Source organism: Peromyscus californicus, unplaced genomic scaffold (genome assembly GCF_007827085.1).
Source record: "Peromyscus californicus insignis strain IS unplaced genomic scaffold, ASM782708v3 Scaffold_5__1_contigs__length_169319896, whole genome shotgun sequence".
Lineage (NCBI taxonomy): Eukaryota > Metazoa > Chordata > Mammalia > Rodentia > Cricetidae > Peromyscus > Peromyscus californicus.
Window position 1 is genome coordinate 104,519,138 of NW_026294573.1, and position 26,536 is coordinate 104,545,673.

The 26,536-nt window shown below is 40.6% G+C and overlaps 1 protein-coding gene across 8 annotated transcripts in view; it reads right to left on the reverse strand.

Moving 5' to 3' along the window:
• Positions 1 to 26,536, reverse strand: part of LOC128096280 (protein unc-13 homolog B) — a 207,862-nt gene that overhangs the window by 147,920 nt on the left and 33,406 nt on the right. For 7 of the 8 annotated variants that reach the window (XM_052715657.1, XM_052715656.1, XM_052715653.1 and 4 more), the window contains exons 2-6: positions 21,857 to 21,886; positions 16,115 to 16,214; positions 10,021 to 10,138; positions 8,491 to 8,614; positions 2,271 to 2,344 (exon numbers count right to left, since the gene is read on the reverse strand). In XM_052715657.1, the coding sequence (XP_052571617.1) occupies positions 2,271 to 2,344; positions 8,491 to 8,614; positions 10,021 to 10,138; positions 16,115 to 16,214; positions 21,857 to 21,886 (446 nt within the window). Of the gene's footprint in view, positions 1 to 2,270; positions 2,345 to 8,490; positions 8,615 to 10,020; positions 10,139 to 16,114; positions 16,215 to 21,856; positions 21,887 to 26,536 lie in introns of those variants that run through there. The other variant, XM_052715658.1, reaches the window with a different exon arrangement.

Here is a 26,536-nt window from a genome sequence, read left to right on the forward strand (position 1 = left end):
ATCCCCCATCCCTTGTCCTCCATTAAACCCCCTTACCCCCAGTTTGCTCATGTAGATCTCATTCATTTCTCCATGGCTGGGAAATCCATGTGTCCTTCCTAGGGTCCTCCTTACTAGCTAGCCTCCCTGGAGCTGTGGGTTGCAGTCTGGTTATCCTTTGTTTTACATCTAGTATCCACTTATCAATGGGTACATACCATGTTTGTCCTTCTGAGTCTGCGTTAACTCACTCAGGATGATATTTTCTAGTTCCATCCATTTGCCTACAAACCTCATGATGTCATCGTTTTTTTTCTGCTGAGTAGTACTCCTAGTACTATATACTAGTAATATGTATATGTACCACATTTTCTTTATCCATTCTTCAGTTGAGGGGCATCTAGGTTGTTTCCAGGTTCTTGCTGTTACAAATAATGCTGCTATGAACATAGCTAAGCATGTGTCCTTGTGGTATGATTGAGCATTCTTTGGGTATATGCCCAAGAGTGGTACAGCTGGGTCTTGAGGAAGGTTGATTCCCAACGTTCTGAGAAACCGCCATACTGATTTCCAAAGTGGCTGTACAAGTTTGCACTCCCACCAACAGTGGAGGAGTGTTCCCCTTGCTCCACATCCTCTCCAACATAAGCTGTCTTCAGTGTTTTTGATCTTAGCCATTCTGACAGGTGTAAGATGGTATCACAGAGTTGTTTTGATTTGCATTTCCCTGATGACTAAGGATGTTGAGCAATTCCTTAAATATCTTTCAGCCATTTGAGATTCTTCTGTTGAGAAATCTGTTTAGCTCTGTACCCCATTTTTCAATTGGACTATTAGGTATTTTGATGTCTAGTTTCTTGAGTTCTTTATATATTCTAGAGATCAGCCCCCTGTCAGATGTGGGGTTTGTGAAGATATTTTTTTTTTTTTTTTTTTGGTTTTTCGAGACAGGGTTTCTCTGTGTAGCTTTGCGCCTCTCCTGGAACTCACTTGGTAGCCCAGGCTGGCCTCGAACTCACAGAGATCCGCCTGGCTCTGCCTCCCGAGTGCTGGGATTAAAGGCGTGCGCCACCACCGCTTTTGTGAAGATATTTTCCCATTCTGTAGGCTGTCTTTTTGTCTTACTGACCATGTCCTTTGCCCTACAAAAGCTTCTCAGTTTCAAGAGGTCCCATTTATTAATTGTTGCTCTCAGTGTCTGTGCTACTGGTGTTATATTTAGGAAGTGATCTCCGGTGCCAATGCGTTCAAGACTACTTCCTACAAAGGCTTCTCTATTTAACAGTCCTGGCTGTCCTGGAGCTTGCTTTGTAAACCAGGTTGGCCTGGTACTCACAGAGATCTGCCTGTCTCTGCCTAAATGTGTGCCATACCTGGCAATTTGGGTTTCTAATAGCCAACATATCTCAAAGTAAATCTCTTTACACTGCCAATAACAAAAGCACTCTCCACATTTCTGATGCCCCAGATGGAGGTGACTGTCTTCTTTCTCTTTACACATACAGCTGGAGATAAGTCATGACAGCAGGGCCAAGCAAAACAACAGTCCTAAAAAGTGCACACAACTGCCGGGCGGCAATGGCACATGCCTTTAATCCCAGAACTCAGGAGGCAGAGGCAGATGGATCTCTGTGAGTTCAAGGCCAGCCTGGTCTACAGAGTGAGTTCCAGGACAGGCACCAAAGCTACACAGAGAATCCCTGTCTTGAAAAAATCAAAAAAAAAAAAAAGTGCACACAATTAAGGATAATATCCAAATATCTGAGCAGAAACAGAAGAAATACCTTCTGCTCATCTGTGTAACAAAAGAGGGGCTGCTATTAGCTCCTTCCTCACCAGCCCAGATTCAGACTAACACTACCATGTGAGCAGCAGTGAGAGAAAGAGGAAGAATGGGAGACGGAGCTTTCCAATGGGATTTCAGGAAATCGTCTCCCTGCCCTTGTCCATTACAGCTGGGCACAGTGTGCATGCCAGTACAAAGCCCTCAGGAAGCTGTGTCAGTAGGATATCAAGTTCAAGACCAGTCAAAGCCACATAGCAAGACTTTGTCTCGAAAAGAAAATAAAAATAGTAATAATAATGGCATCATTATTACAGACTGGGGGTGTAGCTCATTGGTAAAGTACATGTCTAAGAAATGTAAAGCCATGGATTAGATTTAGATTCTCTTACCACAATTTTAATGCCTCAGATAATGTGTTCTTGGCACCCTCCCTGGAAAACCTATAACGGATTATAATGGATTATCCCCCCCATCTCTCATTATTGCAAAAAAAAGTAGTTCCTACCTCATTATCATCTGCCAAGGCATTGATTTGCTCCAATTTGTAGGTCCAGTATCTGGCTTCCTCCTCTGGGATGTCTAAGATAAAAAAGAACAAATGATATTAGCTGGTAATAGGTCAGTCATCAGCAAATAATACTTTATTTAGAAAAATGAATATAATTAGAAATGTGGTAGTGACGGATGAATTTTAACAGTGACTCAATTGATGTCATAAACATCTATTTTGGAAAGACAATATAATAAACTACTATTCCTGATTCTATTTTTGAAGATGATGAAACTAAAGCTCTGAGAGGATATATATTCTATCTATGATTGAGTTCCTCCACAGATAAACCATGATTCAAACTGATGTTGGTATAATGCCAAAATTACGGTTTATGTAACCACGCTACCTTTCACTCAGCAAGACCAAAACACTCCAAAGGATTAGAAGAAAAGCTATATCTTGGGATATAAAGATGCTTAAAACTTATATTTTGCCTTCAAAAAATTAAAAATATAGCCAAGCATAGTGGTCTGTACGTGCAATTCCAATATTCAGGAAGCTAAGGAGATAAGATTACAAGTTCAAGGCCAGTCTGGACTATATATGGAGTTCCAGGTCAACATAGTGAAAATCTTGTCTCAAACAAACAAAAATATATACACACAAATATACACATATGTATAATTGCCATGTAGGAATATAGTCAAAAGGACTAAAGGAATCTCAAAGGAATATTTGTACATCAAAGCTGAGAACATCATTTATTCACACTGGCTAAGAGTTAAAGTAACTTAAGTGTCCATAAACAGATGAAAAATAAACAAAATTACTTAGCTATACACAATGGAACATTATTCATCCTTTAAAAGGAAAGAATTCCAAGCTGGTTCTTAGCTCAATGGCAAACAAAGGATAGGGAAGGGCCAGAAGGCTGAGACAGGAGAATCACACCAAGTTTGAAGCCTGCTGGAAATACATAGTAAGTTCAAAGCCAGCCTGACTACAAAAGAGGCTCTGTCTCAAAACACAAAACAAAGCTTCAAGACATACAATTTGTGTTTTAAGAGTGTGAGGCCAAGATTACAGCACACACCTATAACACCAATACCTAGAACACTTACAAGCTGAGGCCAATTTGTGCTACACTGTTAAGTTCTGAACCAACCTGAGCTACATTAGCCAGACATGTCTCAAAAAAACTATTAAAATTAAAAATAAAAGAGTTGGATAGGACATATATATGCTTATAGACTGAGAAGGCAGCACTGGAAATATACTTAAGGAAGTATTAATACAGCTGACTGAAGGAGTATACTCTTACATAGCCTACAAGGATGTGGAGACTTAATTTTCACTGGTCAACTTTTTAAAGTATTACACCGTTATGTGCCACATAACACATCAGTCAAGAACAAACTGCAAGCCAGGCCATAGTGATGGCACACGCCTTCAATCCCAGCACTTGGGAGGCAGAGGCAGGTGGATTTCTGTGAGTTCTAGGACAGTCAGGGCTACACAAAGAAATCCTGACTCAGGGAAGAAAAAACAAAAAGAAAAACCCTGCAAACTGCAAAGCTAGGCATGGTAGCATGCATCTGCAATTCCAGTCCTTGGAGGCAGAGGTAGGAAGATAATTCTCAGTCATCTTGGGGTACATGGTAAGATCCTATCTCAAAAACCAGAAAAAGAAAGAAAAGCAGGCTGCATGCATGATGTTGGGCTCCTAAGATTACTATGGAGTTACAAAATGCATTTCACCTCATGTAATACAATAGGGAAAGTTCTATAAGTAAGCCTGCTATACTGTAAAAAGGCATAGCAAATACAATTATGTACAATACTTGGGGTACAACAGATTGATACCACAAATAACAATGTTTCTCACACACACACACACACACACACACACACACACACACACACACACACACACACTTGTAAAACTATACATTTTATCAATATGTAAGTATACTCCTTCAGCCCATTCCATTATGTCAGTCCTCCAACACCAGCAGACATTCCCTGGGAACCCACAGGCCACTCTAGCCAAGGAAGTAGGTAGACTAACTGCAAATCTTCACCTCACCCTCCTTTCCTCCAAGTCAATTCCCTAGTCTCACCCCCAGTTCTACAGCAGACCACTGGCTGAAGCATCCCCTCCCTCCCTGCCCTCTTCTCCAGGGGATCACATAGATCTTTTCCTCCAACCTTCCTTCCCCCCACTCTTCTATCCCATTATTCCAGCCCCCAACAGCAGCAGGCATTCCCTGAGAACCTACTGGCCAAGCCTGCCAGAGAAGCAGGTAGGCCAGCAAGGCAGGTTGGCGAGCTTCAGACCTTCACTCTCCCTCCTCTCCTCCATATTCAATCCCCAGTCTCATCCCCAGCTCTGTAGACTATCTGCTGTGGTCTCTTCACACCCTCTGCACTCATTCCTGGTGGAACACCTTGCTTTCTTCCTTCCTGGGGACCCCCAGCCCACACCATTCCTAAGTGTCAGATTCCAATACCTAGAAACACCTTTTTTTGTTTGTTTGTTTATCAAGACAGGGTTTCTCTGTGTGTAGTCCTGGAACTCATTCTATAGACCTCTAGCCTCAAACTCAGAGATCCACCTGCCTCTGCCTCCTTGTACCACCACCCGGTCCCAAAAACACATTTTATCTGGAATTTCCAGTGGCTATATATCATTGTTTTATAGGGGGTTGGTTACAAGTTGTTATTGGTAAAGGTCAGAAAAAAAGCTGAATAAAGAAGTTTAGATTCAGGGTTCTTGTTTTGAAAAGAAAAAAGGAGGCTGTAGAAATGACAGGATAAAGGGTAGATTATTGAATCTACTCTGAAAAGAAAAAAGGGGGATATAGAGACAGGATAAAGGGGCAGATAATTGAATCTACTTTTAAAAAGCAACTACTTGTTTTAAATATTTTACATTGATGTGAATCTTTGTATATTGATACAAAGTTGAGACAGACTATTTTTTAGAAAATACTGTACTTGAACTAATCTTGTTCAAGGTATTGTACCTATACATGTCATTTAACAATGTAATGCAATTTTCTAGTCCTTGAAAGTTATTATTACAAACTATTTAGGATAATAAGGAAACACAGGTTAGTAATTAGTTACCTATTATAACTGAACTTGTAGTAATATTAGGTATATTATTAAGGTCAAACAGAGATATATTTTAGATAGACAGGTCAGCTTCAAACACTTCAGAGATTTACAGAATATGGCATTTAAGATGTTTTAATAACATAGGTTCTCTTTTTATGACAATGAGACATGTCTTCTGTTGGCAGCACCAATCTACTTCAGAGAAGATGATGGGCATCAAAGAAACTCCATATGGAGTTTACTTTCTTTGTAGCAAAAGTTAGGCACTGGGCAAGAAAATGCCCTTGCCGCGACTGCTGACAGTATGCTGTCCAAATGGGATAAACAGGACACAAAAGAAAGGACTGCCAAACCTTACCAAGACAAGGTAGGAATGCCCTTCAGAAAATCCTGCTTCACAGAAAAGTCTGTCAGATATGCTAGGCCTGTAGGCCAAAGATGGATGCCCCAACATTGCAGAGGAACCTTGGGTAACTGTCCAGGCATTTCTCACATTTTTTGGAAGTCACTTGCTTGCACTTTTTGCTTATTCAGGTAATATTTCCTTCTTGGGTCTCTGATGGAGTTGAAGACTTTATAGTTATAGTTTTCCTTATTACCAGATTCAGAAAAGAAATACACTAAAGCAGTGTAAAGTGTATAGGGTTGAGAGAGATTAAAAGATAGTTTTGGTAATGCAAGTTAGAATAGAAAGTGATTTAGGTACAAGACTTTGGACTCACCAAGATAGGATAGTTAACAGAGTATTTTCTATAAATTTGTCAAATGCAAATGGACTAGACATTGTTGATGTATTTATTGCCTGTGTATATTGTATATAGTTATTGTACATATTGAATATAGTTTTTCTTATATTAGTTATAACCTTTTTTTATTTTAGACAAAAAAGGAGAAATGTGGTGACATTTTGTTTGTGATCTAACAAATAAAGCTTGCCTGAAGATCAGAGTGTGGAGCTAAGCCACTAGTTAGCCATAGAGGCCAGAGTGGTGGCATACACCTTTAATCCCTGCACTTGGGATCTCACGCCTTTAATCCCAGCATTAGGGAGGTGGAGACAGGAAGTGATATGGCTAGGTAGAGAAAGGAATATAAGGCAGGAGGAAACAGGAGCTCAACTCCCTTTCAGCTTAGGATTTCATAAAGGTAAGAACTAGTGGCTGGTTCTATCTGCTTCTCTGATCTTTCAGATTTCACACTGATATCTGACTCTGGGTTTTTATTAATAAGATGACTTAGGATTTGTGCTACAGCTACACCCATCCGAGAAGAACTCCCTACCACCTCAGTTTCCTAAGAAGCAGAGAGGGCAACAGAAACCAAGGAATAAAATACCCACCCAACAAAGACAAAACCAAATATCAATACCCAGATTTATAATCATCCCAAACCCAGATGCCAGACATCAGTGTAAAAACACAACCAATAACAGTCAGGACAATATGTCTCCACTAGAGCCCAGCAACCCTACTACAGCAGGCATTAAGAATTGCAACATGCTGAAGCACAAAATGAAGACCTTAAAATGACCTTTATGAACATGAAATTATGAAGAGCCACAATAATAGTAATGTGGACACCATTATGCAAATGATAAATATTTAAAGAATATTAAAATAATTCAAGTAACATTTCTAGTCACAACCAAGCTGTAGCCTATGTCCCTGGACAGCTATGAATGCAGCCCAAATCATCTGCAGATGGCAATGGTAGGTAATAATGGTGAAGTTGGACACCCTGACTTAAACCAATTACAAAGGTCAAAAATTGGGAAATACAAAATATTGGCAAAGATGTACAGAGGTAAGAATCCTCAGACAATGAGAGTATAAACTATACAACCTTTCTACCAAATAACTCTGTAATAGCTATGAAAAATAATAATGTCTAAGCCTTTGAACCTGCAATTCTACTTTAAGGCATTTATCCTAGACTCATAAGGATCACAAATACACAACATTGTTAGTTACAGTAATATATGACAGCAAAAAAAAAAAAAGACAAGAAAAAAAAACCCTCTATGCCAACTAATAAAGGATTACTGAATAAATTACACTTAAAGTGAATGTTCCAGTCAGCATGACAGACACTAAATTTCACCATGGAGATACACACCACTGGGAGGCTGAGGCAGGAAGGTCGCTCTGAATTCAAGGTTAGCCTGGAACTTAGAGTGGGCTCACAAAACCAAGAACTAAAAATTAGTTAAGTATATTCTATCTGCAGTGCTCTTCAGTCTTAAATTAACAACTTGTAGAGTGTATATCCACTTCAAGACAATGTTGTTTTTAAAAGAATAAATCTAAAAATTAGAAATCTCATGTCATTTAGTAAACAGGAACAGAAAACTATAACACCTTGAAGAGTAGACTTTTTTAGTGTTTAGTGTTTTCTTCTGTGTTTATTTGTTTGTTTTTCAAGACAGAGTTTCACTGTGTAGATCTGGCTGTCCTGAGACTCACTCTCTAGATCATAGATCAGGCTGGCCTCCAACTGTCGAAGATCTGCCTGCCTCTGCTGGGATTAAGGCTTGTGTTCCACCATTTCACTATGTCAGTGTTTTCTCATTTGTTGGTAGGATCTCACTTGTGGCCCTATCCAGGGCTTGCTGTGTAGACTAGGTTGGCCTTATATTTATTTTATGTTTTATTTATTTATTTATTTTATAATGGTGCTCTATCTGCATTGTACACGTTTATGTCAGGAAGAAGGCATCAGATCTTACTACAGATGGTTGTGAGCTACCCTGTAGTTGCTGGGAATTGAACTCAGGACCTCTGGAAGAGCAAGCAGTCAGTGCTCTTAACTGCTTAACCATCTCTCTAGCCGCCCTGGCCTTGTACTTCTGAGGAGCCTCCTGACTCCACTTACAGAGTGCTGGGTTTTTAGGCATGAGCCACAAAGCCCATATAATGTGCAATCTTTAATGAAGACCAACATACTTCATCTTGGGCTAAATGTCATAGGGCAAAGAGTGAATGAATACATATGCCTCCAGAGAAAATAGCGAAGAAGACAATAATAGACATTGACAAAACAACTATCAGACAATCTCAAACAATATTGTAAAAAGGATTAAATCATTTTTAAAATCTCATCAAAACAGACTCACCAAAAGGCAATTCAAATCTTGTATCAAGCAAAATTTTATGAGGAGTTGGGTTTTTAGTTCCACAGATCTCATCATCTTTCATTAATGTCTCTGCCTCCAGTGTAGACCACTCCCCAGGTCCTTCCTAGGAAACAAAGGTCTGAAGATTAAACTTTCTTGGCTCCCTTTGTGGTTCAAGAGCCAGGTGTTTTCCTCTGAACTCCCTTCTTCAAGAGCTTCAGAGGACCACTGACATCCCGATAATGGGGGAAAAACATTATTAACACCTGTTTTGTGGTTCTGTTCTCCTCTTTGCTGAGATGGAGACTCCGGGGGTCAGCTTTCACTGTGTTCAGCTATGAAGTCCTGGTGAGGATGGACTTTCCAGAGTATCAAACTTTAAAAGTAACCATCCATATGAACGGATACTCAGTCTTGTGATTTTTTTTTTTTTTTTTTTTTTTTTTTTTTTTTTTGGTTTTTCGAGACAGGGTTTCTCTGTGTAGCTTTGCACCTTTCCTGGGACTCACTTGGTAGCCCAGGCTGGCCTCGAACTCACAGAGATCCGCCTGGCTCTGCCTCCCGAGTGCTGGGATTAAAGGCGTACGCCACCACCGCCCGGCTTATTTTTTTTTTAAAGGCTTTTTCAAGACAGGGTTTCTCTGTGTAGTTTTGGTGCCTGTCCTGGATCTCACTCTGTAGACCAGACTGGCCTCGAACTCACAGAGATCCGCCTGGCTCTGCCTCCTGAGTGCTGGGATTAAAGGTGTGCACCACCACCACCCGGCTCAGTCTTGTGATTCTTAATGACTGTGTCACTGGGTAATTGTCACTGGTAGACTTGAATAGAGCTGCTATGAAAATGAGCTACTCCTCTGCCTAGAGGAGTAGAGACTTAGTCAGAACTCAAAAAGAAATATAGACAATGAAGTCAATGCCTTCAACTTCCCTACTTCCAGCAAAAGTCTGTAGTGCATAGTCAAGCTAACAGGAATAGAGTAGCTTCTGTGTAAGTACAAACTCTATACAGTTTGTATTTACAGTGATATCTAAGTCATATCTGGGAAAGTGGACTAAGAGTTTAACCTGAAAATAAATAAAAACAATATAAATACCTACCAACACATCTGGTAATTCCTTAAATTCCAATAGTATTATACACAGAAGTTGGAAACCTTCTGGGGAGTAGCTTAAAGAGAAAAAAACCAAAAATAGTATCCAGCCAGTTGGCTAAGGAGGTTTAATGGCATTCTTCCCAGGACAGTGTCTACGATGAGGATTTGAGACCACATACACGTTACTCAGACAAGACTATCTATCTGATAGGATTAAGAGGTGCTCAGGCATCTCCAAGACGAGTCACAGGACATAGGGAAGAGCAGCTTAAAGACGGTTCCCTAGCCCTCTGGTGAGGTTAGAAATGGGGAGAGCGTATGCGCTCTAATTAGAAAAGGAACAGGTATGCGTGGATAAATACCAGCTGAAGTGAAGCTAAGGTGAAGGAAGGCAAAGGCTGCAGCCCTACTGCACACAGGTAATGCACTAACTCACCTCATCCGACTGACGAATAGACCTCAGTGCAATCCACACGGTCCCCACCATTGTGTCCCATATCAGTCCTTTGTTCCATACCTCCACACTTAGGCCCAGGTCCAGACGACTGATCTCACTAATGGGAAAAAGAAAAACATTTGAGGAGAGCCAGATAACATGAAAGAAAATACTATTATTCCCTGTTTTGCTATCCTTGAACACTTTTTACTACTATCCTATTTTAGGGAAAATGTAAGTATCCCTGAATGTTGCAAGCACACTTTAGGTTTCTAGAAACCTCTAACAGGTACCCATAGAATAATACTATTATGGCTGGACACAGTGGTATATGCCCATAATTCCAGAACTCAGGAGGCTGAGACCAGAGAACTACAAGTTCAAAGCCAGCCAGTGCTACATAGACTCTAGAAGGGACTGGGGGGCAGATAAAGAAGGGGAAGAGAGGAAAGGAGAAAATGAATTTGTTTTTATATTATATTGCTATTATTTAAGACAGGGTTTCCAAAAATGCATGACTCAAGTTAAGTTCTAGAAACCTGCTATACAACATAGTACCTACTATTACACAAAGTTATTGTGAACTTAAGTGCATATATATGTTCAATCTCCCCATGCTGTATATATGTAATAGGTCTAGTTTTATACACTGATATACCTCAGCAAAATAAGAAAAGGAAAGAAGAGAAGGAGATAAGAGAGAAGGAAGGGGCCGGGTGGTGGTGGCACACACCTTTAATTCCAGCACTCAGAAGGCAGAAGCAGGAGGATCTCTGTGAGTTTGAGGACAGATTGGTCTATAGAGTGAGTTCCAGGACAGTCAAGGCTATACACAGAGAAACCCTGTCTCAGAAACAACCAAAAAAAAAAATGAAAAATAAAAAAATAAACAAGGAAGGAAGGGAGAGAATGGCGTAGGGCGAAGGTACTCAAGGAGAGAGGAAAAGAAGGAGCTCTGCACATCCTCTGCCCTCTGGAGAGACAATCATGGTCAGGCCAATGCAGCAGCACATAAACATGAGGTCAAGTGATTCCAGTGTGCTGCATTCCTGCTGAGCCACTCTTGGCCTGGCTCCAGAGAGTAGCACCTAGCCCTAATCCATCCCTTGTTTAACCGACAACTTTTGTTTCTCTTATACCTTTTGTTTTCTTATTGCCCTATGTGAATCTTGTCTGAGAGTCTCCCAAGGATCAAAGGCCCATGCAAAACTTGGTTCAGGAAACCCAGAAAACCGTGGTACCTGAGAAATCAAGGAATTTGCACTTGGCATTTTATCTTTGGGAGCTCCTTTCAAGTTGCTTTGAAGATACAGAAAATAACTGGCTAAACTGTAAATAGAGAGAAAATTAAAATGTCCTGGGCAAAGGGAAGGTGCTTCAGTCCTTCGAGGCTGGACCCCCCTGCAGCCATGAAAGGCTAGATTCTATGGTGATATTTTATTTGTACTGAAATGTGATTTTATTTGTATATTAATAAATAAAGTTGCCTGGGGGTCAGAGCTAATAGCAAGCCATAGCAGAGCTGGGCGTTCGTGGCGCACGCCTTTAATCCCAGCACTTGGTAGGCAGAGCTAGGTAGATCTCTGTGTGTTCAAGGATACAACCAGCATTGGAGACACACGCTCCAATGTATGTCTGGAGGTCTGTACAGACAGGCAGTGACGAGGTGGTCACATGGTTGGGTTTATAACCAATGAGAAGGCAGAACAGAAAGTCTATATAAAGACAAACAGACAGAAAGTAGGTCTCTTTCGGAGAGGTCTCTTGGCTGAAGAGGACAGCTGCAGCAGGTGGGTAAGGCTCTTAGCTCTGACCTCTTGGCTTTCGTCTTTGTATTGGTTCTGTGTTTCTTATTTAATAAGACAGTCGGTTACATCTACAAGATTCATTTTTTTTTTTTTTTTTTTTTGGTTTTTTTTGTTCCAAGACAGGGTTTCTCTGTGTTGTTTTGGTGCCTGTCCTGGATCTCGCTCTGTAGACCAGGCTGGCCTCAAACTCACAGAGATCCCCCTGGCTCTGCCTCCCGATTGCTAGGAATAAAGGCATGCACCACCACTGCCCGGCTAGATTCATTCTCTAGATTCATTCTCAAGATGCCTCTGAGTCTTCTTTCCACGGATCCGCATGAACACACACACCCATGCCGTGACAAACCGCGACATTCCGGCATTACTTTCAGGTCTGCCTGTATTTCTACCCCTGTGCAGCAACTTTAAATGTTTTACTGTTAACACTACCACAGCCCTAACTTAAGTCTATGGAATGGATACAGGGAACTTTCAGGAAGAAAAGAGTTCTTCATGAGATTTATGAAACAGTATCCAGGAAGCAGAAACGGGTCCTGAAAACGTGAATCTGAGTGGGGGTGCTGGGCGACAGAGTGCTTGTCTAATGTATGAGGCCCTGTGTTCCATCTCCAGCAGTGAAAAAGCATAAATAAAAGCAGCGTCACATATGGTAGAACACTGGCTTGTAAGGGAAGGGCTATCACAAGCACAACCATGATGTTAGGGTAGAACAAAAAACACAATGTTAGTGTTCAGAACATTCTCGAGAAAGCTTTTGTTGAAACACAAAGTGATTTGAAGAGAAAGGCAAGAAAGATGAGAAACAGTTATTACCAATATAAAAAACAGAAAGACTATCCAGAAAACCATGAGCTACTCATCACAGGAAGTATAAAGTGTGTGCTTTAGAGAAAGCTTGGCCTCTCTGTTGTCCTATAAAAAGTTTGGAGTGTGGACTTATAGCCACAGAAATCATGACAACTAGGTTGCAAAGAAAATGTATTTCTTTTACAAATACACTAAAGCACAGAGTATAATGGTGAGCTCATTCACTTTATCAATTAATATTTTCCAAGCACTTATATATAATTAATTGGTACTTTGGGGGAAAACACTTAACATCAAACTCAGTTCTCATCTCCAAAAATCTTCCAAAGTATCTGGAGAAGTGTCCAAAGCCACAGACTAGGTAATTACCCAGCCACTAACTCAGGCTGTTCCCAGTGGGGAAACTGAGCTTTTGTTCGGCCTAATGAAAATACATGCAGCATCTGTAAATCTACATAACGTGTCTTTCATTTGAATCTAAAAAGGTAACATTTCTTGATGATGCATAAATGATAGTCCCAATGCAACTCCTAAAATGCACTTCAAGCTACCAGATAAAAGAAGCAGCCCAAAAGTCTTTAACAGCTAGACACGGTCATATAAACAAGAAAATGTTCTTCACAGATTTCTCTTCTATGAGGAAACTCTCCTCTCATGTATATATGCTCAGAACATACAACCAAGAAGTCAGAACTCTATGTTTATTCCCAGAGTACGGAGAAAATTCCTTTTCCTTGTTACTTAACTCAAACCAAGGATATACGGGCGCATGTGTATACAAGATTCTGAGCCAGGAACACTCACACCAGTAAGTGAAGATGCCCTCTTTAAACAATAATCATTCTGAGGGCTGGAGCATATAGCTCAGTGATGGTGTGCTTACCTAGCATACACAAGGCCCTGGGTTTGATCCTCAAATAATAATAAAAACGAATAATTACATGAAGTGAGCAATCTAGTGCTGCAAATAAGACATAGAAATATTAAATACAAATAACATGAGCTGGATATGGTGAGGCATGCTTGTTATTCTAGCACTTGGTGACTGAGGCAGGAGGATTTCTGCAACTTAGAAGCCATTCTCCTTGTATTGAGTTCCAGGTAACCCTAAGGTACAATGTCTCCAAATACACACACACACACACACACACACACACACACACACACACACTGCACACAAAGCCCATCATGGGGCCTCACAAAGACTAGAAGTTCAAGGCCATGTTTAGCAATGTAGTAAATGCAAGGCTAACCTGGGCTACATCAGCCCTTGTTGCAAAAACACAAATTAAATAAATAAAATAATAATATAATAAAATAATATTGTGAGAAATATCAAAATCTAAACCAGCTAGAGGAAGAGGCAAAAAAAAAAGGAAGGCAGATGAACAATGGAGCTGCTAGCAACAAAAGGACAGAGTAGAAGGGATAAGGGATGAGAGAAAGAAAGAAAATAGCTAACAAAGCCTGTGTGTAAAAGTGGAAAAAAAAGCAAAATTCACACAAGGTCTCAATACAGGAAACAGACGAAAATTCACACAAATCACACAAAGGTTGAAAGAAAATGCTCTAGGCGATTGAAAAATAAACACACACAAATAAAGCTAGCTATACTGAGGGAGACTGAAGAAAATCTGAATTTTTCACACAGTGGGAAGAGTACCAATGGAGGGATTGTTACAGGACTCAAGTCAAGAGAGAACAGGAAGGCTAGACTGACATACCATACTATGTATGGTACAACCACTAAGGGAAGAGGCTTATATAAGCTATAATAGTTGACTATGCGCATTACTTATGTAAAAAGGGAAACAGGTAATCATATCCTTGTCGGTACCACCCTCAGAGGGAATACATGAGGCTTATCACCTTGCTCATTAAAACAGAAGAATTATAGGAGAGAATCTTCATCTTCTAAAGGCCTGTGCCTGCTTAGACCCTGGGCTGCCACACCACATGGTGGCCACATAAGTGAACTGAGAGGTCACAGAAAATGCAGATACAGTAAAAAGGTCCTAAAGACTAACTCGAAATCCAAAGTGCAATGCAATGAATCCAACATGGTTCCAGCAGTGCTGGCCTGTGATGCACCACTTGATTTCACAGCAGCTTTGTACCGTGCACGCCACTGTACCACACAATGCCAAAGGATGTGGCCTCAAACATCTGGCCTCACACTCAGGACTACTGTTTGCTATGAATTGTACTCCTTTATTATATTATACATACAAAGATTTTCTCTCTTACAGAATCGTAACGTTTAATTATGTCATCCCTTGGCATAGAAACATGAAAGGTTTAGCTTTGCACTGTATCAAGCAAAGATGTTTTATCTTGAGGATTTTCTTATGAAGAGTTTCATAAAAAGTAAACAGGCACATCCGTCTCATTTGTATACAGCCTGCCTTCATCTTTAACTACAAAGAATTTTTTAAAAGTAAACTTTTAGGGTTGGGGATTTAGCTCAGTGGTAGAGTGCCTGCCTAGCAAGTGCAAGGCCCTAGGTTCGATCCTCAGCTGGGGGGGGGGGGGGGGGGGGGGGGGGGGGAGAAAAAAAAGTAAACTTTTATTTTATTTTAAAATATTTTAATTTTTTTTTTCAGTTCTGAGAACTGTACCTAGGGATTACCACTGAGCTACATCCCTAGTCCAAAAGAAAACACTTCTTGCGGGGAGATGGAATCGTAGGGAATGGAACCCATGGTCTCCAACATGCCAAGCAAGTACTTTACCAACTGAGCCATATTCCCAGCCCTAAAAAGTTAAATGTATTCATTATTGCAAATGTTTAATCTATATGCCTATTTTATATACCTATATACCTACAGTCAAATTAAAAATTTTTCAAGGTAAAATACGTCAAAAGAGGAAGAGATCTGAGAAGCCGTGCTCTAAAGAAATGATTTAGAAGCTGGGCGGTGGTGGCACACACCTTTAATTCCAGCACTCAGGAGGCAGAGGCAGGCAGATCTCTGTGAGTTCAAGGACAGCCTGGTCTACAGAATGAGTTCCCGGACAGCCAGAGCTGTTATATAGAGAAACCCTGTCTCGAAAAACCAAAAGAAAAAGGGAAATAAAAAGAAATGATCGAGGTGTACACACAGTTCGAACACACAGACTTCATTGCCTTAGAGCACCTCTGAGCATTAAAACCCAAGTGACATTTGACATTACACTAGTGTACTGTACAGCATCTGAATTGTGACCAGTAAAAAAATCTGAGCAGGCAGTATTCACAACTCACTAAGTTACTCATATTCATCATTCATCTCCAAGAATAAATTACAAATCAATGAGAGAAAACAAACTGCAATGTAGCTCACCTACCCCTACTACCACAAGCCTCACTTGCTCCTGCAACACTACAAATTAAAAAAAAAAATACATAGCACTACTGGCACACACAGACTCATTAACTGTTTCATCTGATATCACTGACTTACGGAATGTACAGACAAACACTTAGGCATAGTACTTACAACATGAAATCTTGTTCCCAGGAAGGCTGATCACCACGAACTGCTACAGTTGTGCTCTTCACATTCTGGACTTTCAGGGTCACGTATGTGTTAAATTTATCTTTGAAAAAATGCAAAACAGAGATGTTAATAGTATTCAGAGTACTACCCAATTTCACAAAGCCCTTAAATTAAGTAATATCAGAGGCTGGAGAGATAGCTCAATATTCAAGAGCATTAGCATACTCTTCGAAAGGAAGGGTTCCAAGGGATCTGACATCCTCTTCTTACTGTACACATGTGGTGCACAGACACAGGCAAAATATCCATACACATAAAATTTTTAAAAGAGAGACAGAATTGAGTATTATCAAATTAAAGTATCAAATGTGCAATTAAAACTGAAGCTGTGTGTTGTACAATTCAAGGCACAGCAGAACTACAAAAACTAATAAAACTATACACTTAATTTCAAGTATATAACCTACTTCAAATTTTAAGACATATATTTGGTGGGCAGATAAAGTGGTGAACATCCATAATCCCAGGACCAAGAGGATGCAGAGGTGAATCAGGAGTTTAAGACAGCCTCAGCTACATAGCAAGTTCAAGGCCAGCCTGACTATATGATAATCTGTGTGTGTGTGTGGGGGGGGGGGAATCCAACAACAAAAATGTATGTAATCACAAAATACAGAAACAGGTAAGAGCTCCAGAGCCCTTGATGAGGGACACATATTGAAGGGGAAAACGTCATGAAAGAACTGGATTTCAAGCTTGATCTATAGTTTACATGACAAGAAACATTGTCCTAAAGTTGAGGGAAGGAGAGTCTCTGAGAGGATAAACTGAGTACAAAACAAAGGGACTAACCTAAAACTCAAACCTCAGCAGTCTGAACCCTGCACATGGGTACTAAGCCAACTATGCAGTTCAGGCTGTCTTAAAAGTCACTATGCTGACTTTGAACTCAAGATTTTCCGGCCTCGCCAGACGGCAGTAGCGCACACCTTTGATCCCAGCACTCGGGAGGCAGAGTCAGGCAGATCTCTGAGATTTGGAAGCCAGCCTGGTCTACAGAGTGAGATCCAGGACAGGCACCAAAACTACAGAGAAACCCTGTCTCGAAAAGGAAAAAAAAAAAAAAAAAAGATTCTCCTGCCTCAGCTGGTGTGTAGTGTGCACAACCACAAGTGGCATGAGAGTTTGCTTTTTTATAAGACGATCATTTCTTTAAAGCAAAAAAAAAAATAATAAAGCTACCATATTAACTCGTCAAATTGCCAAATGCTGCTTATGTTAGATAATGTGAGAAAATGGGTACTGGTGCACACTGTCTATCAGAAGATAAACTGTCCAAGTACCCTTTAAAAGGTATGTGGTTTTTAGCCAGACAAGGAGACTAGACAGGAAGAGCTCACATTTCAGGCCAGCCTAGGCTACAAAGCAAGACTGTCTCAAAAGCAGAAACAAAAATAACCGGGGAGATGGCTCAGTGGGTCAAATGCTTATTGCACAAGCATGAGGCCCTGAGCTCAGATCCCTAGCACCCTTGGGAAAGGAGCAGCAGGTAACATGTCTATAACCTAGCTCTAGAGTGATAGAGACAGGTGGATCTTGAGGGCTTGCTAGCCAGATAGTCTAGCCAAAACAGCTAGATACAGATACAGTTAGAGACCCTGTCTCAAAAAATATGGCAGAGGACTGAGAGAGATACCCAGTGTCGACCTCTGGCCTGGACACATGCAAGCACAAGGGCATGCACTTACACACATGCACATACATACAAAATAATGTGGCATTATAGCAAGATGGTAAGTTTATAATTGTACTAAAGATACGTGATGATAAAACCCATCACTTATAATGGGACCCTCACCCATGTCCAGAAGTAGGAATGGATGCAGCAGACCACAGAGCTGTGATTTAGGGTTTGTTTTTTATTTATTTTCTTGTTTGAGATCAAAACGAGGGTCTCACACATGCTAGCCAGGATCTTGAGCACCCAGCTATGCTTCTAAACCTGAACTACATTTACTATCATAAGATCTTAAACTTGAGCTGGAGAAGGGGTTAAGTGGTAGAGCATCTTCATAGCATGTGAGATCCCAAGGTTTAATCCTCAGTACTAGAAAACACAATTTACATCTTTTTCCAGGTTGGGTGGTACACACCTATAATCCTAGCAGTTGGAAGCTAGAGACAGGAGGACCCAAGGGCTTGCTGACCATCCAATCTAACTAACTGGGGAGCTCCAGCTTTTTCCACTCAAAAACTGCAGTGGAAAGCAATTAAGCAAGAGAGCCAAGATCACAGCTGCACACACATTGACATATATGAATGCTACTAATAATCTTTTACTTTATTTTAGAAACAGGATCTCTCTATGGAGTCCTAGCTATCCTGGAACTAAATATGTAGACCATGCTGGCCTTGAACTCAGATTCTCCTGCCTCTGCCTAGGAGTACTGGGATTAAAGGTGTGTGCTACCACACCTGGCCAATTAATTTTTTAAAGCTCATATAATTTTTGATACCAGTAAAATATTCCAGCCAAGGATGGTGGCTCATGTTTGCACTTGCAGTACTTAGGAGGCTGAGACAGAATTATTGAAAAATAGGCCGGGGCGGGGTGGTGGCGCACGCCTTTAATCCCAGCACTCGGGAGGTAGAGGCAGGCGGATCTCTGTGAGTTCGAGGCCAGCCTGGGCTACCAAGTGAGTTCCAGGAAAGGCGCAAAGCTACACAGAGAAACCCTGTCTTGAAAAACCAAAAAAAAAAAAAAAAAAAAAAAAAAGAATTATTGAAAAATAAAATCCATCCTAGGCCACATAGTAACTTTCAGATCAGCTTAGGATACAGAGTGGCACTCTGTTTTAAAAAAATAAATAAATAAAGGAGGATTGACAAAGTACTTGCCTAAGATGCATAAGCCTCTGGGTTTGATTTCCCAGCACCACATACTTGGAATGGTGGTACACACCTATAATCCCAGCATTGGGGAGGGGGAGACAAGGTGATCAGAAGTTCAAAGTCATTCTTAGCTACATAGCAATGTCAAGGCCACCCTGGGTTACATGAGATCTATCTCAAAAGAATTTTTAAAATTAAAAGTAAATTTAAAGGTCAGCAAGAAGTCTTGGTAGTCAAGCATGCCTGCTACCAAGACTAGCAACCTCAATTCTGAATCTGATTCCTAGAACCCACATAGAGGAAGGTCAGAAATGACTTCCGAAAGTTACCCTCTAACCTCCACACACATGCTGCAGCATGAGCATGCACGGGCATACACATAGAAAAGTAAAATTAAACTAATACAAATTAAAGTTTTTGCCGGGCCATGGTGGTGCACACCTTTAATCCCAGCACTCGGGAGGTAGAGGCAGGCGGATCTCTGTGAGTCCGAGGCCAGCCTGGACTACCAAGTGAGTTCCAGGAAAAGCTCCAAAGCTACACAAAGAAACCCTGTCTAAAAAATAGAAAGAAAGAAAGAAAGAAAGAAAGAAAGAAAGAAAGAAAGAAAGGAAAGGAAGGAAGGAAGGAAGGAAGGAAGGAAGGAAGGAAGGAAGGAAGGAAAGGAAAGGAAAGGAAGGAAAGGAAGGAAGGAAGCAAGGAAGCAAGGAAGCAAGGAAGGAAAGGAAGGAAGAAAAATTTTAAGCTTCCAGGGCTGGGGGTATAGCTCTGTAGTAGAGGGTGTGTTTAACACAAATAAAATACAGGAAAACAATTGCCAACACCAAAACATCATTTTTCCTTTACAACTTTTTTAATTAAGAACCATATTTAGGGGCTGGAGAGAAGGCTCAATGCTTAAGAGCACTGGCTATTCTTCCAGAAGTCCTGAGTTCAATTCCCAGCAACCACATGGTGGTTCACAACCATCTACAGTGGGATCTGATGCTCTCTTCTGGCATAAAGTTGATGGAGGACTCATATACATAAACCTTTTTTTTTTAAAAAAAAAGAACCATTTTCAGCAATAATAAACATTTTAAAAGTACATAGCTATGACCCAGTGACTGTATTTTTAGACTCTAGCATAAAGATGTATTTACAAAACTGGGCAATCATAAATACACAATAACATTCATTGTTTATAACAGCAAGACACTGAAAAGTAACAAATATTTATCCATGGGGACCTTGAGTACAAATCTACAAGAGAATCTACACAGCACTTTAAAAGAAAATGCCTGATATATACAAATGCAAAAGGATTTTTTTTTTTTTTTTTTTTTTTTTTTTGGTTTTTCGAGACAGGGTTTCTCTGTGTAGCTTTGCGCCTTTCCTGGAACTCACTTGGTAGCCCAGGCTGGCCTCGAACTCACAGAGATCCGCCTGGCTCTGCCTCCCGAGTGCTGGGATTAAAGGCGTGCGCCACCACCGCCCGGCCAAAAAAAGGATTTTTATGATGTATCACTGAGGTAATTAAGCATGCTTCACACAGAGGTGTGTGTGATCTATTTATGTTTATAAGAATACATATAAAAAAGATATGGAGGGGCTGGAGGGATGGCTCAGTGATTAAGAGCACTGAGGACCTGGGTTCAATTCCCAGCACTCACACACAGCAGCTCACAGCTGTCTGTAACTCATTTCAGGGGACCTGACACCCATGGCAAAACACCAATACACATAAAAATAAAAAATAAATATAAAAAAATTAGAAAAAAGAAGATCTAAAAAGGTATACAAAAAAGCTTCTAAATAATTGCTTTAGAGAGGTATAATTGGGTTGGTAAGAGAGAAAATGATAGACCAGGTAGTGGTGGTGCACACCTTTAATCCCAGCACTTGGGAGGCAGAGCCAGGCGGATCTCTGTGAGTTCAAGGCCAGCCTGGTCTACAGAGAGAGATCCAGAACAGGCACCAAAACTACACAGAGAAACCCTGTCTCAAAAAAAACAAAAAGAGGGGGGGGGGGGAGGGAGAGAGGGAGGGAAGGAGAGAGAGAGAGAGAGAGGAAGAGGGAAAAGGGGAGAAGGGGAGAGGGTAAGAGAGGGAGAGAGAGAAACTTTTTATTGACAAATACAGATAAAAATACAGGTAAACAAAGTTAAATGTTTTATAGCAGTGGATTAATAATTTCACGAATTAACTGAGTGAATTAAGCCAATGAATTTAAGTAGTAAACTAAATGAAATCATTGTTGTTGTTGTTCTTTTCTGAGACAGGGTCTCTTTATGTAGCCCAGGCTGACCTGGACATGCAATCCTCCTGCACCAGCCTCTCAAGTACTAAGATTATAGAAATGTATCACCATGCCCAGCTTATAATTAATGAGTCTTTTTTTAAGATTGCTTTTGAGGGGCCAGTGAGATGGTTCAGCAGGCAGAGGTGACTGAAGCCTGAACAACCTGAGTTCATTCTCTGAAAACCAAATGGTAGAACCAGAGAATGGAATCTCCCAAGAACTCAGGTCATCAGCACAGCAAGTGCTTTATCCCTGAGCCATCCTTCTGGCCTATGATTTTTGTTTTTGATTTTTAAGATTGCTCTAAGGGAGACACATGGTTCAGTGGTTAAGAGCACTTGCTGCTCTTACAGAGGACCAGGGTTCAATTCCAATGCCAATACGGCAGCTTACAGCTGTCTGTAACTCTAGTTCCAGGGGATATGAGGTCCTGCATGCACCACACACACACACACACACACAGAGAGAGAGAGAGAGAGAGAGAGAGAGAGAGAGAGAGAGAGTTTTTTAAAGACTGCTTTAAATCACAGCAAGCATGAAAGGTAACCATAATGGAGGGCTAGACTTACCTGGTGAACCCTGGAATTTGGCTCTTTTGACTGCAAAAAAACAAAAGAGGTAAAATTAGGAAGTTAAGTCTCATTATTGGGAAAAGAGTCTGAACATTTGATCAAAGACCCTCTCAAAGGTATTTAACCTAATCTCATACCCAGTGGAAAAAAATCTCCATGTCCACCTCCTGACAAGGAGGTAGAGAAAGCCAAAAGGCATGGGATCAGTTTTACGTTAGACGACTTTCTGAAATTTAAGTTTAGGGCTGGAGAGATGGCCCAGTAGTTAAGAACACTAGCTGCTCTTCCAGAGGTCCTGAGTTTAATTCCCAGCAACCACATGTGGCTAACAACCATCTACAGTGGGATCTGATGCCCTCTTCTGGCATAAGGTCAGTAGATCACTCATATACATAAAATAAATACATCCTTTTTTATTTAATGTTAAAAAAGTTTAAGTTACAGATGTTCCTTATTTAAAAGCAATCATCACGCTGGAAGGTAAGCACTTACCTTGCATGTATGAGGCCCTGAATTCTATCCTTAGCCAAACAAAAAAGGTAAGAAATAAACTTTTAAAAAGGAAAATCCCTCCAGTTCATTCTCACCAAAACAAGAGTTTTGGGAAAATACAGAAGATAGCTTTTCAACCAAGAGTGAGACATGACTTCTGAGAAGAAGCAGATATCAAGAGGGGCTCCTGTCCATAGTCACACAGAACTGCTTCTAAAGAGTCCTACAGCCAGAACTGCACATGCAGCTCCTGGGGAAGCCTAGGAAACTGCTAGAGCTGGACTCATGGCTCAAGTCTGGAGTCCTAGCACTGGGGAGCCTGGGGCAGGAGAGCTGCTGCAAGTTCAGGGGCAGCCTGGGCTACAGAGTGAGAAAGCAGCAAAATCACGCCATAAAGATTAAAGACAAGTGCTGGGGGTGAGGGTGGAGTGAGGGAGGTGGTGGTGTAGCAAAGTGCCTAGAAAGTATACACAAGGATTTGATTTGCCTTTCTCTATGGTCTACATTACAAATAAAAGCTTCCCTTAATTGACATCTACCTCACTGAGTACTTCCAAGATAAGTCACTTAGTACTTTCCACAAGGCCATCAAATCTCCATTTCAGTCAGTACTTATTATTATTAAAGTCTATTTCTTCTTTTTTTTTTAACCCAAAGTATGTCTTTTGTAGTCTCACATAAAGTCAGATCCTCTTCCCAAATATTCTTTTTCATAAATGTAGAGAAAGTAGAGCAGGTCAAGTGGAGCGTGCCTTTAATCCCAGCACTTGAGAGACAGAGACTAGTGGACGAGTTTAAAGCCAACTTGGTCTACATAATGAGTTCCGGAGCTACATAGTGAAACCCTGTCTTTAAAAATTTCAAGAGAGAGGGGGAGGGAAGGAGCTAAGGAACACATTTCAGCTGGGGTTGGTAGTGCTTGTTTGTAATCCTAGCACTTAAAAAGTAGAGGCAGGAAGAACAGGAGTTCAAAGTTAGCCTCAGCTATATGAAACTCTTTCATAAAACCCAAACAGGACCCATGAGACAGCTAAGTGAATAGGAAATTGTTTCCATGTCTAACCATTTGAGTTTGATTCCCAGGACCCATATGGTAAAAGAGAAAACCAACTTCCCAAAACTGTCCCCTAATCTCCACACGCACACTTTTGCATGCACATACACACATCAAATAAATAAAAATGTAGTTTTAAAAATGTTTAATAAAAGCAAGACAGTAGTGGCACATACCTTTAATCCCAGCACTGGGGAGGCAAAGGCAAGTAGATCTTTGTAATCTAGGCTAGCCTGGTCTATAGAGTGAGTTTCAGAACAGCCAGGGCTATACAGAGAAACTTTGTCTCAAAAAAACAATAAACTGTTTAATAAAATTAAACTATTTTAAATAATCACCATTGCCCTATCAATACCTATAAAAATTAAAATAAGCATAAATGAAAATTAACCAACAAAATTTTAAATATAGTTAAAATTTTTAAAAATTAGCTGATTGGACTGATCAATGCCTATAGTCCTATCGCTTGGTAGGCAGAGGCAGGAGGATCTACACAAACTGGAGGTCATATAATGACTTCTAAGTATTAGGCCAGTCAGAGCTACATAGTAAGATCCTGTCTCCAAAATGGGGCTAAAGAGATGGCTTATGAGATGACAGCACTGTCTGCTACTGCAGAGGACCTGGGTTCAGTTCCCAGCACCCACACAGTGGCTCACAACCATCTATAACTCTGTTCCAGGAGCCCACATCCTCTCCTGGCCTCCTTGGACACCAGAGACACACATGGTGCACACACATACATTTAAGCAGAACACTCATATACATAAAATTAAAAAATAAAAAATCCTTTCTCAAAAAAAAAGGGAGGGAATTAAAATAACATTACATGGAATGGAAATTATTTTACTATAATTAATAAATAGGTATGATAGATTAATTATTATGTCTAATAATCCATCCTGAAATCCACTAACACTACAGCTTTTAAGGCAGGAAACAGAGAAGAGAGAGAGATCAGAAAAGAGGGGAAATGGACCCAACAGTGTGCGTGCTATAATCCTGGCACTTGGGAGGATAACACAGGAGGCCCACGATGTCAAACCCTACATGATGTAAGACCTTGTCTCATGAAGCTAAAAAAAATGCTGGCTCAGTGGTGCACACCTTTGATCCCAGCACTGGAGAGGTAGAGGCAAGCACATATCTGAGTTCACTCGGATGTGAGACTATCACAATTTTAGTTTTTTTGGGTTGTTGGTTTTGGTTTTGGTTTTTTGTTTTGATTTGTTTGTTTGTTTGTTTGTTTGTTTTTCAAGACAGGGTCTCACTATGTAGCCCTGACTGTCCTAGAACTCAATATGTAGACCAGGCTGGCTTTGAATTCAGAGATCCACCTGCCTCTGCCTCCTGAGAGCTGGGATTAAAGGAATGTACCACTCCACCTGACTTATAGTTTTAGTTTTTCAGTCCTAACATTAGATCTAAATGGGACAGCGCTTGCTTTAATTCCAGCATTTGAGAGATGGGAGCAGTAAGAGCAAGAGTTCAAAGACAGTCTTTGAGTTAAATACTGAATTTTAGGTCAACCTACACTATATGACCTATACTATTTTGTTTTCAAAAAACAAAATCTTTATGCTGTTCACGTGTAAAAATAGGTCCATGTTACTTTCAGCATGAGATTTTTGTTGTTTGTCTTGGGGTATTTTGGTTGTTTGTCTGTTTTGTTGTTGTTTTGGGGGGAGTGGCATTAAGATAGATCTCACTATGTAGCCCTGGTTGGTCTAGAACTCACTCTGTAGACCCGGCTGGCCTTGATTTCATAGAAATCTGCCTACCTCTGCCTCCCAAATGCTGGGATTAAAGTTGTGCACCACCAGGACTGGCTTCAACATTTTTTTTTTTAAGATTTTATTTATTGTGTATTGTTGTTTTGCCTGTGTGAGGGGTGTTTGTTGGGTCCCCTGGAACTGTAGCTACAGACAGTCCTGAGCAGTCATGTGGGTGCTGGGAATTGAACTCGGGTCCTCTGGAAGAGCATCAGTACTCTTAACGGCTGAGCCATCTCTCCAGCCCCCCCCCCCCCCGTTTGTTTGTTTGTTTATTATGTATATAGTGTTTCATCTGCATGTTTGCCTGCACGTCAGAAGAGATCTCATTATAGATGGTTGTGAGCCACCATGTGGTTGTTGGGAACTGAACTCAGCACCTCTGGAAGAACAGCCAGCGTTCTTAACCTCTGAGCCATCTCTCCAGGATCTGGCTTCAACATTTTTAAAATAACAAATAAAATGGGCATGGTGGTGCCTGGCTCTAATCCCAGTACTTGGGAGATGGATGCAATAAGATCAGAAGTTCAAGGTCACCCTCAACTACATAACAAATGTGAGGCCAGCCTTGGCTAAATGAGACTCTGTCTCAAAAACAAAGAAACAAACAAAATCCATTAAATACATTATAGTTAAATAAGAAAACAGCCAGAGCCAAACATGCTGGCACATACCTGTAATCCCAACAGCTGAGAGGTAGAGGCAGGATGGTCAAGAGTTCAAGGCCAGTCTCAGCTACTTCCCAAGTTCAAGGCTAGCCTGGGTTACCATAAGACCTTGCTTCATAAATAAACAAACAAACAAACAAAGCAGAAATAGTATGTCTCAACCTCAATGCTGTCAAAACAAAATATTGAATAACAAATTTATTAAATGACTATGAAGCCAATTTAAATTGTTTTCAGAATCAAAGCTACTAAGGACTCTAGCACAAAATCCCTCCTCATCCACACTACTGTTTATAAAAAAAAAAAAAAAACACGCAGAAAAGATGGGAAAACAACAGTCATTACATAACACTGAGGCTCATGAAGACTACAGCCAATATAAAAACCTTGAAGTCAGCTGAAGAAAGAAGACCCAGGCAGGGCCCATTTCCCCAGGTTCCTCATAAATAAAGGCAAAGGTAAGAGAATATGTACCTATACCTCAGAGCAAATCAAGTCTACCTTTAGCACCTGTGTCTCTCTGACCTTCCTATAGGAGCAAATCTACTACAGGCACTCTCAAGATTACAGGAGATAATCCTATTCACACAGACTCACAAGCAGTGACCTGCTTCTCTAGGCACATGGAATAGCTAACCTGCCTGGTCAAGCCTGACCTCTCACGAGACAGTTTCCAAAGCCATATGGTATT